The sequence below is a fragment of the Periplaneta americana genome, chromosome 5 (genome assembly GCF_040183065.1).
Source record: "Periplaneta americana isolate PAMFEO1 chromosome 5, P.americana_PAMFEO1_priV1, whole genome shotgun sequence".
NCBI lineage: Eukaryota > Metazoa > Arthropoda > Insecta > Blattodea > Blattidae > Periplaneta > Periplaneta americana.
Window position 1 is genome coordinate 76231621 of NC_091121.1, and position 15541 is coordinate 76247161.

Consider the following 15541-nt stretch of genomic DNA (forward strand, 5'->3'; position numbering starts at 1 on the left):
TCTAGGCTCATCGGCTAGCCACATGACGACATACAGCGAGCCATGACACTCTTTGAATTGAACACCCAGTATTAACGACAGTGAAACTAATATAGTACATAGGTTAAAGTCTACTATAGGAAGTTTATGAATGACATATATACAGGGTGGACTTGAAATAACTCTGCAGATTTTTGAGAATGAAGAGCTCATGTTTTATGTAACAAAAAAGTGTAATACCATATTGGTGGAAAGTTCATAGTTTTCTCAGGAAAAAAAAATGTTCCCCCCCAAATGTTTAAAATGTTTCCCAATTCGGTAACTATTGCGAGTAGGTTTATGATTTTTGTCCATATCGATAGAAAATCAAATAAATAATCATTTATCCCTTTAGCGTACTTCAATAGCGTGGACAGTTTTCGTGTAAATTTAATTGAAAATCACAAATTTCAACCCACTGAACTATACGAATAGATTGCAACGTTGTAGTCATAGAGGGAGGTGGAGGAGGCAGACCTGAGTTCGTTGACCTCTTACATCTGTATTTTCTATTCTGCACTCACTTCGACGGATAAAAAATTTTCTTCCTCTTAAATTAAAACAAATCTTAGTCCAGACACCTATCATGCCGCTGTTCGGTTACTGCGACGTTTTATTAAGTGATCTCAGTCATGATGTGACTCAAAAATTACAGCGTGCCTATGTTCGGTTTATTTGTAATATCCGTTAGCATTGCGTTTCTCTTCTCTGTTAGGGTACGTACACGTTGGAGCAACGATAAACGATAAGAGAAATGATCTAGCGACGCTTTGGTATTATCAAAGAATCAAGTGTTCATATCGGAGCAACGAGGACGCGGGAAGCGAACATTTTGATTTATCAGTAGAAGATATTCTATGCATCCACTTAATGAAAGGAGATATATAGGAAATATCAGCTGCTAAGTTCAAGGTTAATGTAACTTAAATACGTAAAAAATTGAACCCGTTTCTCATTCCTTTTTGTCCTCTGGTTGAGTGGAAGAGAAGGCCTCACGGCCTTAACTCTGCCAGAAAACATAATAATAATAATAATAATAATAATAATAATAATAATAATAATAATAATATAGTGTAATAGTGTAATAATGACGTCGTTTCTTGAAATCTGAAGTTTACGATAATTGTCAATTATTTGAATTAATTTCACACGCTTACGTAGCTAAATTCAAGCAATATTTTGAGCCTGATATAACAACTATTACATACTTCATTACGAGAAGTGAGTTTATGTTTCGTAGTTAAGATATGACGTCACATTTGTTACCCAGCATAGAGTATTAAAATTGTTATGCATATAAGTAATGTCTATGCGAAAGTTATTAATTTGCGTGTAATTAACTTATTTAGTTGTAAGCAGCATATTTAGTAAATGCAACAGAAAATAATATATTTCTCAGAAGTAATTGTATTAATAACAGGTTCAAGTATGAGGGAGTAAATTTCATTTAATTGTGGTGGTAGCTCTGTTTGTCTCACTGAGCGAACTATGGAATGTAGTATTGCATTTCTGAAGCACTTCTACGTGGAGCGTATCTTAAGGATGTAGACGAAGCGAGTTCTGGTGTTGTGTCATTTCTTGTTTTGCACTAGATTCGTTGTGGTCTTTTTATATGTGATTGTTTGATAAGGGTCTATGTATTATATACAATATTATATGGCATGTGGACCATTGATTCCCTGCTCTGGTGCGTTTTGAGTCAAATATTTTAAAATAGTGATATCATCTAGTTATGAATTTAGTGACATACGCAGTACGAGTACATCTTTAAGTATTGATGCTATCTGGTTTAATAAGGAAGTGTTTCGTTGTACATGTAACAGGTAAAAAGTATGGTAGACCTGTAACAGCAGCTAATTGTTTTTAAATTTGTAGTCGTAAAGTTTACAGTTCACGAGACAAGTCCGTTGGCTGGGACCATCAATAAGTAGAACCAAATTATGAATTTCATTTGCATGAGTTACTTCATCGTGACACTGCTGTGTTATTAATGGAGATTTGTCTCTTTTTCGTTAAATTGTATTGTAACTGAAGGTTTGTCTTATTTTCTTTTTACTTGTATGTACTAATATAATTTTAAACTGATGTTTTTATTTTCAGAATTCTGTTTGTTGTTGTTCATAACATACGATCTTTGAATATATTAACGTTAAGTCATGAAAATATTAGGATTCTAAACACTATACTTGAAAATTATTACTGTTATTATTATTACTATTACTATTATTAATTTTTAATAATATGATTGCTTTCAAATGTGTGCAAAGAATTTCATATTATGTCCATTGGAGTCAGTGACGTTATTACAAAAAAATATTAGTTGCATTTTAGTTTACATAAATCCTTTAACGTTATCATTTCGATTAATATTTTAAGTGCATTCACTAATATCATGAAATATTTTTTAACGACAACTTTGACAGTCTGATGGGGGTCGAGCCACTGTTTCGAGATATCAAGGTTGCGGTAATATCACAGTCTACTATATACAGTCACGAAGCTGGAGTTTTCAGGGTGATAGAAACAATAGACTGTGACGGTTCTATTTTGCATTGCCTGTAATGAGGCGATATTAGCGATCCTAGTGGTGAGCAACTATCTAATGTTTGCATATTTACTACGTATTGAGCTTCGCGACTGTATATACTAGACTGTGGTAATATACTAATTTTTCATCACATGTGAACACAACCTTATAAATCTATCATGCATGGGATTAGCGATAAGCTGGGGCAGATACCACTTTGCGTTGAGTCTGTTCAGCTAGTAATTCTTACAAGACCTTCTTTTCCGGGTGGAGGGGATATTTTGGTCACTGCAGATTACGCTTTTAAAGAACCAATTAAATTGAGCAGTATCATGAAACAAACCTGATGTAGTGTAATGAGAAACAAAAATTGTATTAGCAGATTTTACAATTCCATTACAAAGAAACGTTAAAAAAAGACTCTGAAAAGATCTAGTAGTAAAAAGCTAATGGCTAAAATGAAATGTATTGTAAGCAAAAAAAAAAAAAAAAAAACAAGTACGGGTAATAATAATAATAATAATAATAATAATAATAATATATTACTCCATCCAACTTCTTGATCGGGAAAACAGCGACTCTTTCTTGAATTCCACCTAATAATAATAATAATAATAATAATAATAATAATAATAATAATAATAATAATAATAATTGTACTAATTACTGGTTCATCTGGGATTAGCTGGCCGGACGTGATCGTGGAGATGAGTGCGGTATTCCTTATTCACGAATGAAACTGTGTTGATGTGAAATTACTTGAGCCGAGCCACAAGCTAACAAGATTGGGAATGTCTGTAGTGAATACATTGTAAATTTTTTCAACTATCTTGCTGTTTATATGTTCCTTTATTTTATCCTCTCTTCCCTTCCCTCGTGAATCACCCTGTATAGCCTTCACAATTTATATGAGAAAACCTGTGAATTTAGATCATTCCTAAACAGCACTGCAATACGTAATCTTGTCCATATAAAATCACTACGGGTTGAGGCAACGAAATAGAACATGATGCTGAGAAAATCAGTGAGCGAGTTGTTTTATTTCACAATCTTTACGGTGGAAATTACTACTGTTACACTTAGGTTGTAACCATGACAATCCGCCCTTGGCTGCGTTACTCATGTTACCTTATTCTTTCTTCGCATCATCTGTTAGTAAGAAAGCCGGGGATTAGCGTGCGTCTTTGTCTAATTAAAAGCTCGAGGATGTATGTACAGTTTAATCTGTATGTACACCAGAGAAGAGACTGTGTAATAAATTAAAACCGGGCAGAATTTTATATGCATTAGAAGTAAGCAGGTAGAAATTTACGTGTGCGTCGTATCTACGGTAATAACAACGATGCTGGTAACACAAAACTGGCGCAATATAAATTTACCTCTGACTGAGACTCTGGCTGATGGAGCCTACATTTTTTACCAGACAGTACATCTCACTTGACGATATGTGTCAGAGAAAGAACAGTAATTGTTAATTACATTTAAAGTCAGATTAGTGATCTGTGTTACTAATCATCGATGTTTGCAGTGGAGGAGGAGAGGGACTGGTCACTTTACTCCATTATCTCCTGACTCATTTGCCTCATGAGTGATGCCTTATTGGTGTCACTTATGAGGCTTCAACTGGTCTTCGGTCTACTGACTAAACATACACACATACTGATGTTTCATGGATTGCATTCTTCCCATTTTTTAAATCCTCCCTCGTCTTTATTTTGTTGTCTCTGTTCTGTCTTTTTACTTAATATAATTTTTACTTTGTTACCTTTGTTTTCTATTATTGCGCCTACTTCTGAACTTGTTTCCTTTGCCTGCATCCCAGAAAATTTTACTCGAAACTGTTGTGCTTGGCACGTAATAATATAATTAGCTGTTAGACTGTTATTTATTGAATATTTTACGACGCTTTATTGACTGCTATGGTTATCTAGCGTCTGAGTGAGATGAAGATGATAATGCCAGCGAAATGAGTCTAGAGACCAATGCTGAAAGTTACCTAGCATTTTCTCAAAATGGGTTGAGGGAAAACTCCGAAGAAAGCTTCATCTAGGTAACTTGTCCCAATAAGGATTTGAACCCGGGCCGGGTCGTTTCACAGTCAGGCATGCTAACCGTTACTTCACAGCTGTGGACTGTTAGATTATGAGAAGACTCTTAGTTAATTAGGAGAAAGGAATTAATATACGTAGTTCTATATAAAAATGTATTTCAACTTACAAGGAGAGGACATACTCTATATATCACCGAATTAAATTAGATTTTGTGACATGAAAGTAAAAGACGTACTGTTTAAAGTCATACCTGGTATGGGTAGCCAATGACCCCTCGTTTTGGAAATATTTGCTATTGTTTATGACATACTTCCGTTAGGTGCCTAATAGGGAAGCATTAGACTGTGTAACGGCGTAGCTCATGTGGTTGGATGCTGAGTTGTTATCCAGGCAACCCGAATTGGAATCCTAATGCCTTTTCATTTTTTAAAGAGTGATATTACTATTATTATTATTATTATTATTATTATTATTATTATTATTATTACTATTATTACTATTATTATTATTATTATTATTATCATCATTACTATTATTATTATTATTAGTATCGTCATCATTATTATAATTACTATTATTATTCACTTTTAGTTGTCAATTCCTATATTCAAAGCCATGTTGAAATATGCGTGGTATGCATCAAAATTGATAAACGAACGAGAAGTGTTTGTGAATGTGAAGGATGTCTGTTTCGCAGCAGAAGTGCGGAAAAATGTGACTGTGGACAACCTTCTTTCATTTGCTGTGCGTGGTGCAGGAAATATGTATGTTTTGTGTGTTTTTATGACATCATGATGAATCGGGTACAAAATGAAATGGAATAGCTGCTACAGAAATAGAACAGACACCAGTACACATCTTACCTTCCTACGTGAGCAGTATTTCATTGTTTATTCTTTAGAATACAATGTTAGTTAATTAGTAATTTGTTTAAAACATGATGAAGCATTCAATAGATTGAGAAGTATGATATAGGTATGTAAATAGATAACTGTGATCACAATATTAATCATTATTAAAAGAAAAAAAATATAGGACCAGTTAAGATTTGGACTCAGGTTGCCTGGATAACAACTCAGCATCCAACCACATGAGCTACGCTGTTACACAGTCTAATGCTTCCCTATTGAGCACCTAACGGAAGTATGTCACAAACAATAGCCAATATTTCCAAAACGAGGGTCATTGGCCACCCACATCAGGTATGACTTTAAACAGTACGTCTTTTACTTTCATCTCACACAATCTTATTCCATTCGGTGATATACAGAGCATGTCCTCTCCTTGTTAGTGATGAACTATTAGTTCTTTCTACTCTCTCTTCGTCGTGTTGTTTCTACTGTCTCTCCATTGCTATTTCCTCAGCGTCCCGTTCTTCATCGTGTTTTCTCTACTTGCATCTGTTCATCTTATTTTCTCATCGTGTTTCTGTTCTTATTTTTGTTTTCCCCGAGTTTCCCTTTTTATCTCGTTTTTTGTCTGCGTATATTTTTTCGTATCTTGAAGGAAACTGATCTAAACTTTTGGCCTCTTAATATACAGTTTATTAAATTTTGTGCATTTTCTGTGAATCCAGTAGGTAAGAACGATAATCTGACCATAGTAAGCCTTTAAATGGGTCCTGATAAACCATTAAGTTTTTATGTGATTTTTATATTTGAATATTTTTGAACTTGGTAAATAAGCATGGATTATTCCCTATCCAATAATTCCTTCTGTCCTATTTCGTAACATAATCTACTTCACCCCTAAATTAATGAATACCTCTTTAGATATTACTGCGAGATATCTGAATAAACATGTAATTGATATGTTTGCATCAAGAGGCATGCAATATGTTACGTTGTAATAAAAAGATGATTACGTCATTCATTTTGCAATCATATTTCAGCTATTGGTTCGTGATGGGATCATATTCACACTTCCGTGCTATGGAAATGCTGGAAAACTAGTGGTGTTAAGTCCTTTGAAGCTCAATATTCCTTTCATACGCGTAATCTCATATTCTAAAATGAATCACATTTAAGTATGACATATGTCCAGAAACATGTTTGCAGCATTAACGCTGTCATCAATTCTACATATATACGTAGTATTGAAATTTCCTTTGTAATACAAATGCACAGCTTGTCCAAAATAAGATATCCTGTTCGAATGGGGGCATTTAATCTGAATTTTGTATTTAAACGCTATAAAATATCTACAAATAGAATATAAATTTCGATTGAAGGAGGACTGTTCAGTAAGTTACAAATCCGGAAAGGATAATTGGCATGTTACAGTAGTAATGTTGCGCTGAATGGTATTTCGTGATAGAATGTTATTACCACGGAAAAGATTTCTATGTGACCTAATAAATACATATTTACAAATAAAGCTAATATCAATATTATGTTCTGCATTTTCTTTATGTTTCACAATGTATAGAGTTGAAAAATGCTACTTTTATTTTCCATATTTCAGAGTTTAGTACAGATTTTAACTAATCTTCGTATATTTTGTACATTTCATATAAAACAGTCCATATTATATTAAGTTTAACAATAAAATAAAAATTCCGTTACTTTTAAAAGTACATCTCAACAATAGAGTTTTAAACATTTTCAGTAATTCCTTTTAAGATCGGAGTTATTTTAAAATTAAGTCCTCTAAACACTGGGAAAGCAAGTTAAGAAACTGTGTTATTTTGATTTTGAAGTTTGCATCTCCACATTATTTTGTTGTTCTGTGAGCTCCACAGTTACATGCCAATCAGAGTACATATTGGTTCAATTCTGTTAATTATTCTATAAAGACTGTAAATATGCCAAAATTAACACATTCAACCACTTTAAAATTAAGAAGTTACATTTCAGAATTTGAAGTTGTTGGTTTATCAACTGGCAATAAATTATTATTTTGTAATTTATCGTCTACACGAAAGCTCCTGATACAACGACATATTCAAAATAGTAACCATCACGCTAACAAACAACGAAATTCGAAGCAGAGACAATTGTTTTTAACAGAACCAAAAACATGGAATGTAAGGTCCAAGTTCAACATCGACCTGTGCCGTTCTCTCATCTCTGCTGACATTCCTCTCAACAAACATTGTTATGGTAACGGGCAATAAAAATTGTGTTTTGTTTGAAATTCACATAACAAAATAGTTACAGTGAAAGATAAGGTACGTCTATTATATTCTTCGTTAGGTTTGATTAAACTGCACTAATATTTAACATAGTCTTTTTTTTATCATTTTAAGACTATTTAATTCCATATTTTGATAAAATAAGTACATATATATTTACATATTTCATACATTTTTAGTCCAGTGGTCGTCAGCACTCGCTGAAATGGGTAAAGGGTAAGCAGAACCGTCCCGTGTGCCCCGTCGTGCAGCAGGAAGAGGTAGAGAGCACACCCGCTAGCAGCTACGAGTGTATCATAGTGCAGTGTGTTCTCCGCGGGTAAGAGACGCTAGCCCCAGAGTGCTCTGTGCTGATGACCGCTGTTTTAGTCCGTATAAATTAATTCCCTGATTATTACTAAGGAATTTGTTCCAGACACCCTTCGTTTTTATCTTACGTCTTCTAATCAAATACGACTCACTTTGAAGTTTTTACCGATATTAACAACAATGTCTACAAAAGTATGGAAGCGCTCGAAGCGAGGAACGCTGACGAAGGACGAGCAATTACCGGTAGGGAACCCGAACATAGACCAAGCACAGGCGGTACCTAAGCAAAATGTTGGAATTTACATATGAATTTAGTGCCTCATCAGTTCTATTGCTCACCCCGATTTTGGAGACTAAATTCAGCTGAAAAAATTGCACATTAGATTGGAGTAAATACGATATCTCAACTTAATATTATAAATAGATCGGTTTCAGTGGATTTATGTGATTTGGTAGAATTTCATATTAGGCTTTTATTGGTAATTTGTAATCATTTGCCTTTATTTTCTATTAAGAATTTGAAATTGATGGAAATGTAATGAAATGAGATTACTGTAAATAAGTTAGGATACATAGATCGACACCATTTCCTAGCATGTATGAAATCACAGAGATAGCCTAGGAAATGAAAGCACTATTATAAACACGAAGTGAACACTGGAAAGCTATAAACCCGCTCTTTCGAAGTTGTCCTTTCTTATATTTGTTTACACCGTTATTACAAAACCTCCGCGGCATGGCGTCAATTTTTCAGCGCTACCAACCAGTGTAGATGATATGGCTCTACCTCTATGCGAATATCCTCGGCCTCCTGTCACTTAGTGATCCCCTCTTATAACCCACTCTAACCTTGTCACGTCTCAGGCTGTCGCTTAAGTAACCCCGCAACAAAACCTCTCTAACTTGTCACAAACCTCGGTGTGTCCTTATTCCAGATGCTAAGATTATTCTTATATATTTGTAGCCAACAGATCTTTGATTCGCTCTTTTCGTCTTTCATGTGTTGCCTTTATTGTTACTCTTAAGACGACGAATCCTAGCAGGAGATTTTGCAACTCGGTGATGGTCATAGTGAGAGTCGTTATTGCTGTATAATGGTATACCCTGACTTATCATTCCACTGGATTACTGTATTTTATCATTTTTTGAGTAAACGTTTGTATATATCAACATAAGAGAGATAATACAGTATGTGGAAAGATTATGTTAACGGAAACGTCTTAACAGACTTTATAAGAATAGCAACGTCTGACAGGCGGTATTTTTAATATAGTTTTGCTACGAGTAGGTATTGTTCTCCTATCTGGCTCTCTGATAACGTTTTACGAGGAACATGAATTTTGAGACTGAGTACCTAATTTCGTGACGAAGTAAAGTTAGTCTTTGTATTTGTTTAAATAATGACAGAAATTGTTCTATATAAATAATTTGCAAAGATTTTGTCTGAAAGTTTCAATTGGAAGGACATTTCTATCGTTACTTCAAGCAAGAATTAGTTCCTTTTGATAAATTTTCATGACTGGTAACGATTAAATTTACGGAACAAATATTTTTATAAATATCTTTAGACAGCAAACATTTTTTTTTTTTCGGGAGGTTTGACTATAGGCATGATTCTTTGGAGAATAATGTTCAGAAAAAATATAGATATACGGTATTTTGCAGCTTCATTTTCTCTTCACATTGAAAAAAAAAACATTTAAATAAATAATCTGCATAGACTGTAAATAGTTTTTCTAATTTTTCCATAAATATTTTTAGGAAATGGTTACAATGTTTACCATTTATATAAAATAGATAATTGAGTTTTAGAAGCTGAATAGAAACAAAATGCGTTCTGTGCTCTGGAAGACATCTTGTAGACAGAAGGATAGATAGTATGCCCAAAATGACTTCTGGCATTGTAATTAGATTTTTATAGCATTGTAATATTTTCTTCTTCTAGGCCTACTTCGTGTGAGGAAGTAAAACAAACGCATGCTTAGAATATCTTGTTGGAACTAATACATGTATTTTCTTGTGCTAGATCGTCTGGAAAGTTAAGTCAGGAGGTAAATGGTTAGCTTAGAGCTTAATGAAGTTAGAAATTTGCTTTGAGAAACTGATGTAGTTGATGAATCGTTAGCATATCTGAGCCATGAAACCAATGGTATGGTCACCTTTGGACTGTTGAGGGTTTGTTGGCCAAACAGAATGTTGTCCCTGGGCCAGATAATTCCAGCTCAGACTGCAAGGTGGATTGCGGCTAGCTGTAAGCAGATAGCATCGTCCACTAGAAACCGCAGAAAGGGTGGTTGGAGGTCAAACTGAATGTGGCATTCAGAACTTCATTTACAAGCGACCTCTCTTGGAATCGTACGGAATAACGACTTTGTATAACAAAGGGGAGTTTCGGTTTCTTCTGTTTTAATGAGAGTTTAGTTCGAGGTCGGTTGCTGTGGCAACCAGCAAGGCTTCAGAGCAGCTATTTTCTTCGATCGTCTTGGTATTCAATTGGATCAGGACTTGTTTCTGAATTCAGAGACTTGTAGCTTAATGATTGGGTTACACCAGTTCTCATATTTTAATACAAAAATATAACTGTATTGCACACTACATAATTAGATTAACATAGTAGATGAAAGTCAATTAAAATGTGCATCATTATCATTGTATAATAAAATCTTCATTATGTTAACCAAGGTTTGTAAAAATGTCACATTGACATTTCGTTTTTACCCAAAGCCTACTGAGGTTTAAGGTTTAAAATTCGTTTTAACACATTTCCCAATCATCTACAGAAATAATAAAATGTCTATTACTTTAACCAATATTTGTAAATATTTCACATTATTTGACACTGGGAATCAGATCATCCAGTTTTTTAATATAGGGGAGAGTAGCCATCGATGAACCGTTGCTTTTAATGGACCTTTGTCATATTCTTGGTCATATTGACTACGAATGCGTGAAACGTCATCATAAGGTTCCCCCTCGTGTATGTCACTCCTGAGTTGTCTTTGGTGACGGCAGCAAACACGTGGGCACACTTAAATGCCATCGACCTGGCCCGGGATCGAATTCGCAACCTTGGGCATAGAAGGCCAGCACTATACCAACTCTTCAACCAGGTCGACTCTAGTTTTTAAAGAATGAAATGACAATAAACTTCAGTTCATAACATAACTGTAAAGCGTTCAATGAGAGTTTATGATAAGTGATTTTGAAATTAGTATGAGCCTGTATTAAAAATAAAAGTTGAAAACGACATGTCTTGCGCAGAAAGACCTTTGAATAGCAAATATGACTAACTTCGTTTCATTTCCGCAGAATTTGAAAACAAAAACTGCGCAAAATATACATTTTGTTGCTCGATAGTTAAAATCACAGCGTCTTCAAGTACATAGTAAAATATGTAACTTATTAATTTACTTCCATGAAAATAATTTATTATTATGTAATTTACGCAGCAAACTCTGCTGACACCACACGAAAAGTCATGTAGACGCAGCAAGACCGCTGCTTCCAGCATTGAGTAGATTGGTAAATAGTAGTGTGAACCGATAGATGTCACTGCTTGAAGTTGCTACTGACAGTCAATTATTAGTGGCATTCGGTAAACCAGCCAAGTGTGGCCCAGGCTTACGCCAGCTCTCATCAATAACATTGCTGATGGAGAGCAGGTTGGAATCAATTTGAACGGGTTATCAATTACATTGAAAGTAGTTTCGTTGAATTCCTCGAAGACAGGTCTGAACTTCACAAGTGGTACCAGCAAGGCACCAATTATGCGGCAACTAAACCAGGAGATAATGGGGTAGGATGGCCAGTTCATTTCTCCCGGAAGTGCGTTACGTTTTCCGTTAATAAATTATTGAACGTAATTTTTACGATGATAGTCGTTCTGGTAGAAGATTAGTGTGGTGGTTATTAAAATATCATATAATATTCTAAAGATAATTAGATGAATCACTATGGAAATAATGCCTCACTTGCAAATGTCCTTTAAGGAACCCGCAGGTACATTGCGCCCTCGCATAAGCCCGCCATCGCGATATAATATTCAAGCAATTGAGATTTATAATTATGTTTATCTAATGATTATTTAATTTATTATTCATTCGCAGTAATAAGTTTTGTAGATTTATGATCTACGTCTCGGCCTCCCCAAAGGTTTTTTTCCTCCTGCCTTCCAACTAACACTCTATATGCATTTTTATTGTATGGTTTCGTAACAAGCTGTTTTTTACGGTGATAGGTTGTTAGCCTAATTGTAAAATTATTTTTTTATGTTCTAAAGCAACTGTCTTTTATTTGAACAAAGAGAGAGGTTTTGTTTCAAATCCATACTTTGATACAATGCAACTATCTGACATAATAATAGTTAAGATGTTCGTTCATATGTCAGACATGTTTTCGTAATATAATAGTGACTGCGAAACAGGAACAGTCCTCCTCTCCAACTCTTCAGAAGCAATGCGACTTCCCTTTAACATGCTTGAAATGTTTTTATTGCAGTTGATAGAGAAACTTATTCTGTAAAATGTAATTACTGTTGGGTGTTCAGAATTTCTGAAGGAAGAAGGTTATCTTTACTCGTCAAGAAATGTTTTCGTTTTGCTGCAATTGATTTCACTGCTCTATTATTGCAAATGTTAAAGGTGCAATGCCAATAATGTAGTGGAAAGGGGAAAATTCTGACATGTATACGTGTAGTAATGTAGCTATAAAATGATCGAATGAAATCTTCACATTATTTCGAAGTGAAAATTTTTGAAGGAGAAGAAGAGAAGAGAGGAAAGCAAAGTAGTGAGGAAGAAGTGATGTGAGAAAAAAAAGGCGACAGTAGTAGGCCTATGCTTTCGGCGGTCAGCGCGTCTGGCCGCGAAACCAGGTGGCCCGGGTTCGAATCCTGGTCGGGGTAAGTTACCTGGTTGAGGTTTTTTCCGGGGTTTTCCCTCAACCGAATATGAGCAAATGCTGGGTAACTATCGGTGTTGGACCCCGGACTCATTTCACCGGCATTATCACCTTCATATATTCAGACGCTAAAGAACCTGAGATGTTGATACAGCGTCGTAAAATAACCCAATAAAAAGAAAGTATGCTTTCGGATGTATGAAGAAGAAATGTAAATGCATTATATTTTCTTCCTATTAGCTATATGAGGTACTGATATTTCAGAGACCACTATAGTGAACTACGAATTTCATTTTCAAAATATCAACATGAAAATGAGCAAATTTCCCCTAACAAATTCAAACATTATTTAGAGTGTTCTGGAGTTATTAATATTATAATTGGTCTACACCTCTAGAGTAACAGTTAGCGCGTTTGGCCGCGAAACCTGGTGGCCCGGGTTCGATTCCCGGTCGAGGAAAGTTACCTGGTTGAGGTTTTTACCGAGGTTTTCCCTCAACCCAATATGAGCAAATGCTGGTAATTTTCGGTGCTGGGCCCAGGACTCATTTCACCGGCATTATCATCTTCATCTCATTCAGACGCTAAATAACCTAAAACGTGGTAAATGAATCTACTAAAATTAAAAAAAAAAAACAATTTTAACCTATTTAATTGCTAAAGTCTCTAAGATTTATAAAAAATATTATATTTGAAATTTAATGAAAAACAAGTGAACAGAATGGTTGCTACACAAATTAGAATGATTGGTAGGAGAAAATGAAGCAATGAAATGCGGAAAGAAATACAGAAGGGGAAGAAAGGGAAATTAAGCAAAAAATACTTATTTTTAAACATAAGGTGAACAAAATAAGCTCAATCAGTGACTATAATGTTCTTGGACTTCGGAGATTTAATAACTTCCCGTGACATTGGACATCAGGGTGTTCTAATATTGATGAACATAAAATATGAGTTGATATTAATATCATTTCGGTTAACTTTAGTCTGTATTATACAATTTTTTTACGAAAATATAGAATAAATTTGAAATTTGAAAATAGTAAATATAAATATGAAATTGTGATTAGGCTATCGAATACTTATTTTAGCTGATGTACGGTATTGTTAAAGCTTTGTGATTGCGGTTGTTACAAATGCACCATTTGATGATTACTCGTATATGTAATAATTGTTGTTAAGTGTACTTAATTGAGCTTTATGTTTAGTGTAATTTCTTGTTTTATTTAGGATATAGCCTACTGAATAATGAAGATACCCATGTTGAAAGTTACCCTAGCGCCAAACTTAATAATTAGTCTCCTTTACATATAATACTAAATGAACAGTACTACAAGAAGCGAATGCAGAAGTTATTTCAGAACAATAGGCCTATTTAAGTAAAACAGTTGCGGGAAAACTGAAATTTATTTTATATTCTGCACCCTGTCATCTTAGTTTCATCATTCAGGATGACATGTCCGCTGTGGGGAAAATCGATTATTCAAATTGCCTATCGATTCCGTTAACGTATTCTCCTATCAAATGTGTTTGAAACTCCATCTGTTGGCAGAACGTGAGACGAATGTTGCAGTCTGATGAACAGGGTTCTCCTCCATCTTGTCGATTTCTCATTTGTGGAATCCCATAGGTGTATCTTACGCTTATCTCAGAGTGAAGTTGAATGCAGGATCAGTAGAGACGGAAATCTTTACTTTAAAACATTACTACGTCAAGAACAATGTTAGAATTCCGTTAACTTACTTTCAAGATATATGTGAGCTACTGTACTTGCTCATTTCAAATGTAAAATATTACACTTCTACTCTGACAACTTCGTTTCGTTATTCTCTTCCAATGACAATTACATTTACATGACGTCCACACCTGTGGAGTAACGGTTAACACGTCTGGCCGCGAAACCAGGTGGCCCGGGTTCGATTCCCGGTTGGGGCAAGTTACCTGGTTGAGGTTTTTTCCGGGGTTTTCCCTCAACCCATTACGAGCAAATGCTGGGTAACTATCGGTTCTGGACCCCGAACTCATTTAATCGGCATTATCACCTTCATCTCATTCAGAACCTAAATAACCTAAGCTGTTGATAAAGCGTCATAAAATAACCTACTAAAAATAAAAATAAAAAATTACATGACATATGCGGCTCACTGTTTCGGACTCGCCAGATTCTTCTATAGGTGAATCGTTTAAACAGGGAAAGTGCTCAATGTATCTATCATTTTCTGCCCTAGCTTCCATAATAGGGCAATCTGGTAGTGATGACGCACTTTCAAAAAGGCTCAAAACGGCTGAAAATTCTGAAGCAATATACGGCCTATTTAATATATAGATTTACGTAATATACTCAGAACAGGTGTATAAATTATTTTCGTGGATATAAGAACAATTTGAAGAGTTGGATTCGAGGCGTATCTCCCGGGCAAGCCGTTAAGGCTGGTTCTCAAACCGGGAATGGAAACGACGAGAACGAGAACGGAAATATTGTTAAATATGTTTAAATGTGAGCATTCACAATTAACGAGAAGCTTGCCGAAGCCCGGGAACGGAAACATGAGAATTAATTGTGAATGCTCACATTTAAATACATTTATTTTAACAATATTTCCG

At 34.9% G+C, this 15541-nt stretch overlaps 1 protein-coding gene across 2 annotated transcripts in view; it reads left to right on the plus strand.

The window, feature by feature from the left end:
- The first annotated feature begins 1557 nt into the window (after positions 1 to 1557).
- The window catches only part of LOC138699845 (uncharacterized), a 42024-nt gene continuing 28040 nt past the window's right edge, over positions 1558 to 15541 (plus strand). Inside the window, exon 1 of one of the 2 annotated variants that reach the window (XM_069826034.1) lies at positions 1558 to 1705. In XM_069826034.1, the coding sequence (XP_069682135.1) occupies positions 1680 to 1705 (26 nt within the window). In that variant the 5' untranslated portion in view covers positions 1558 to 1679. Of the gene's footprint in view, positions 1842 to 15541 lie in introns of both variants that reach the window. The other variant, XM_069826035.1, reaches the window with a different exon arrangement.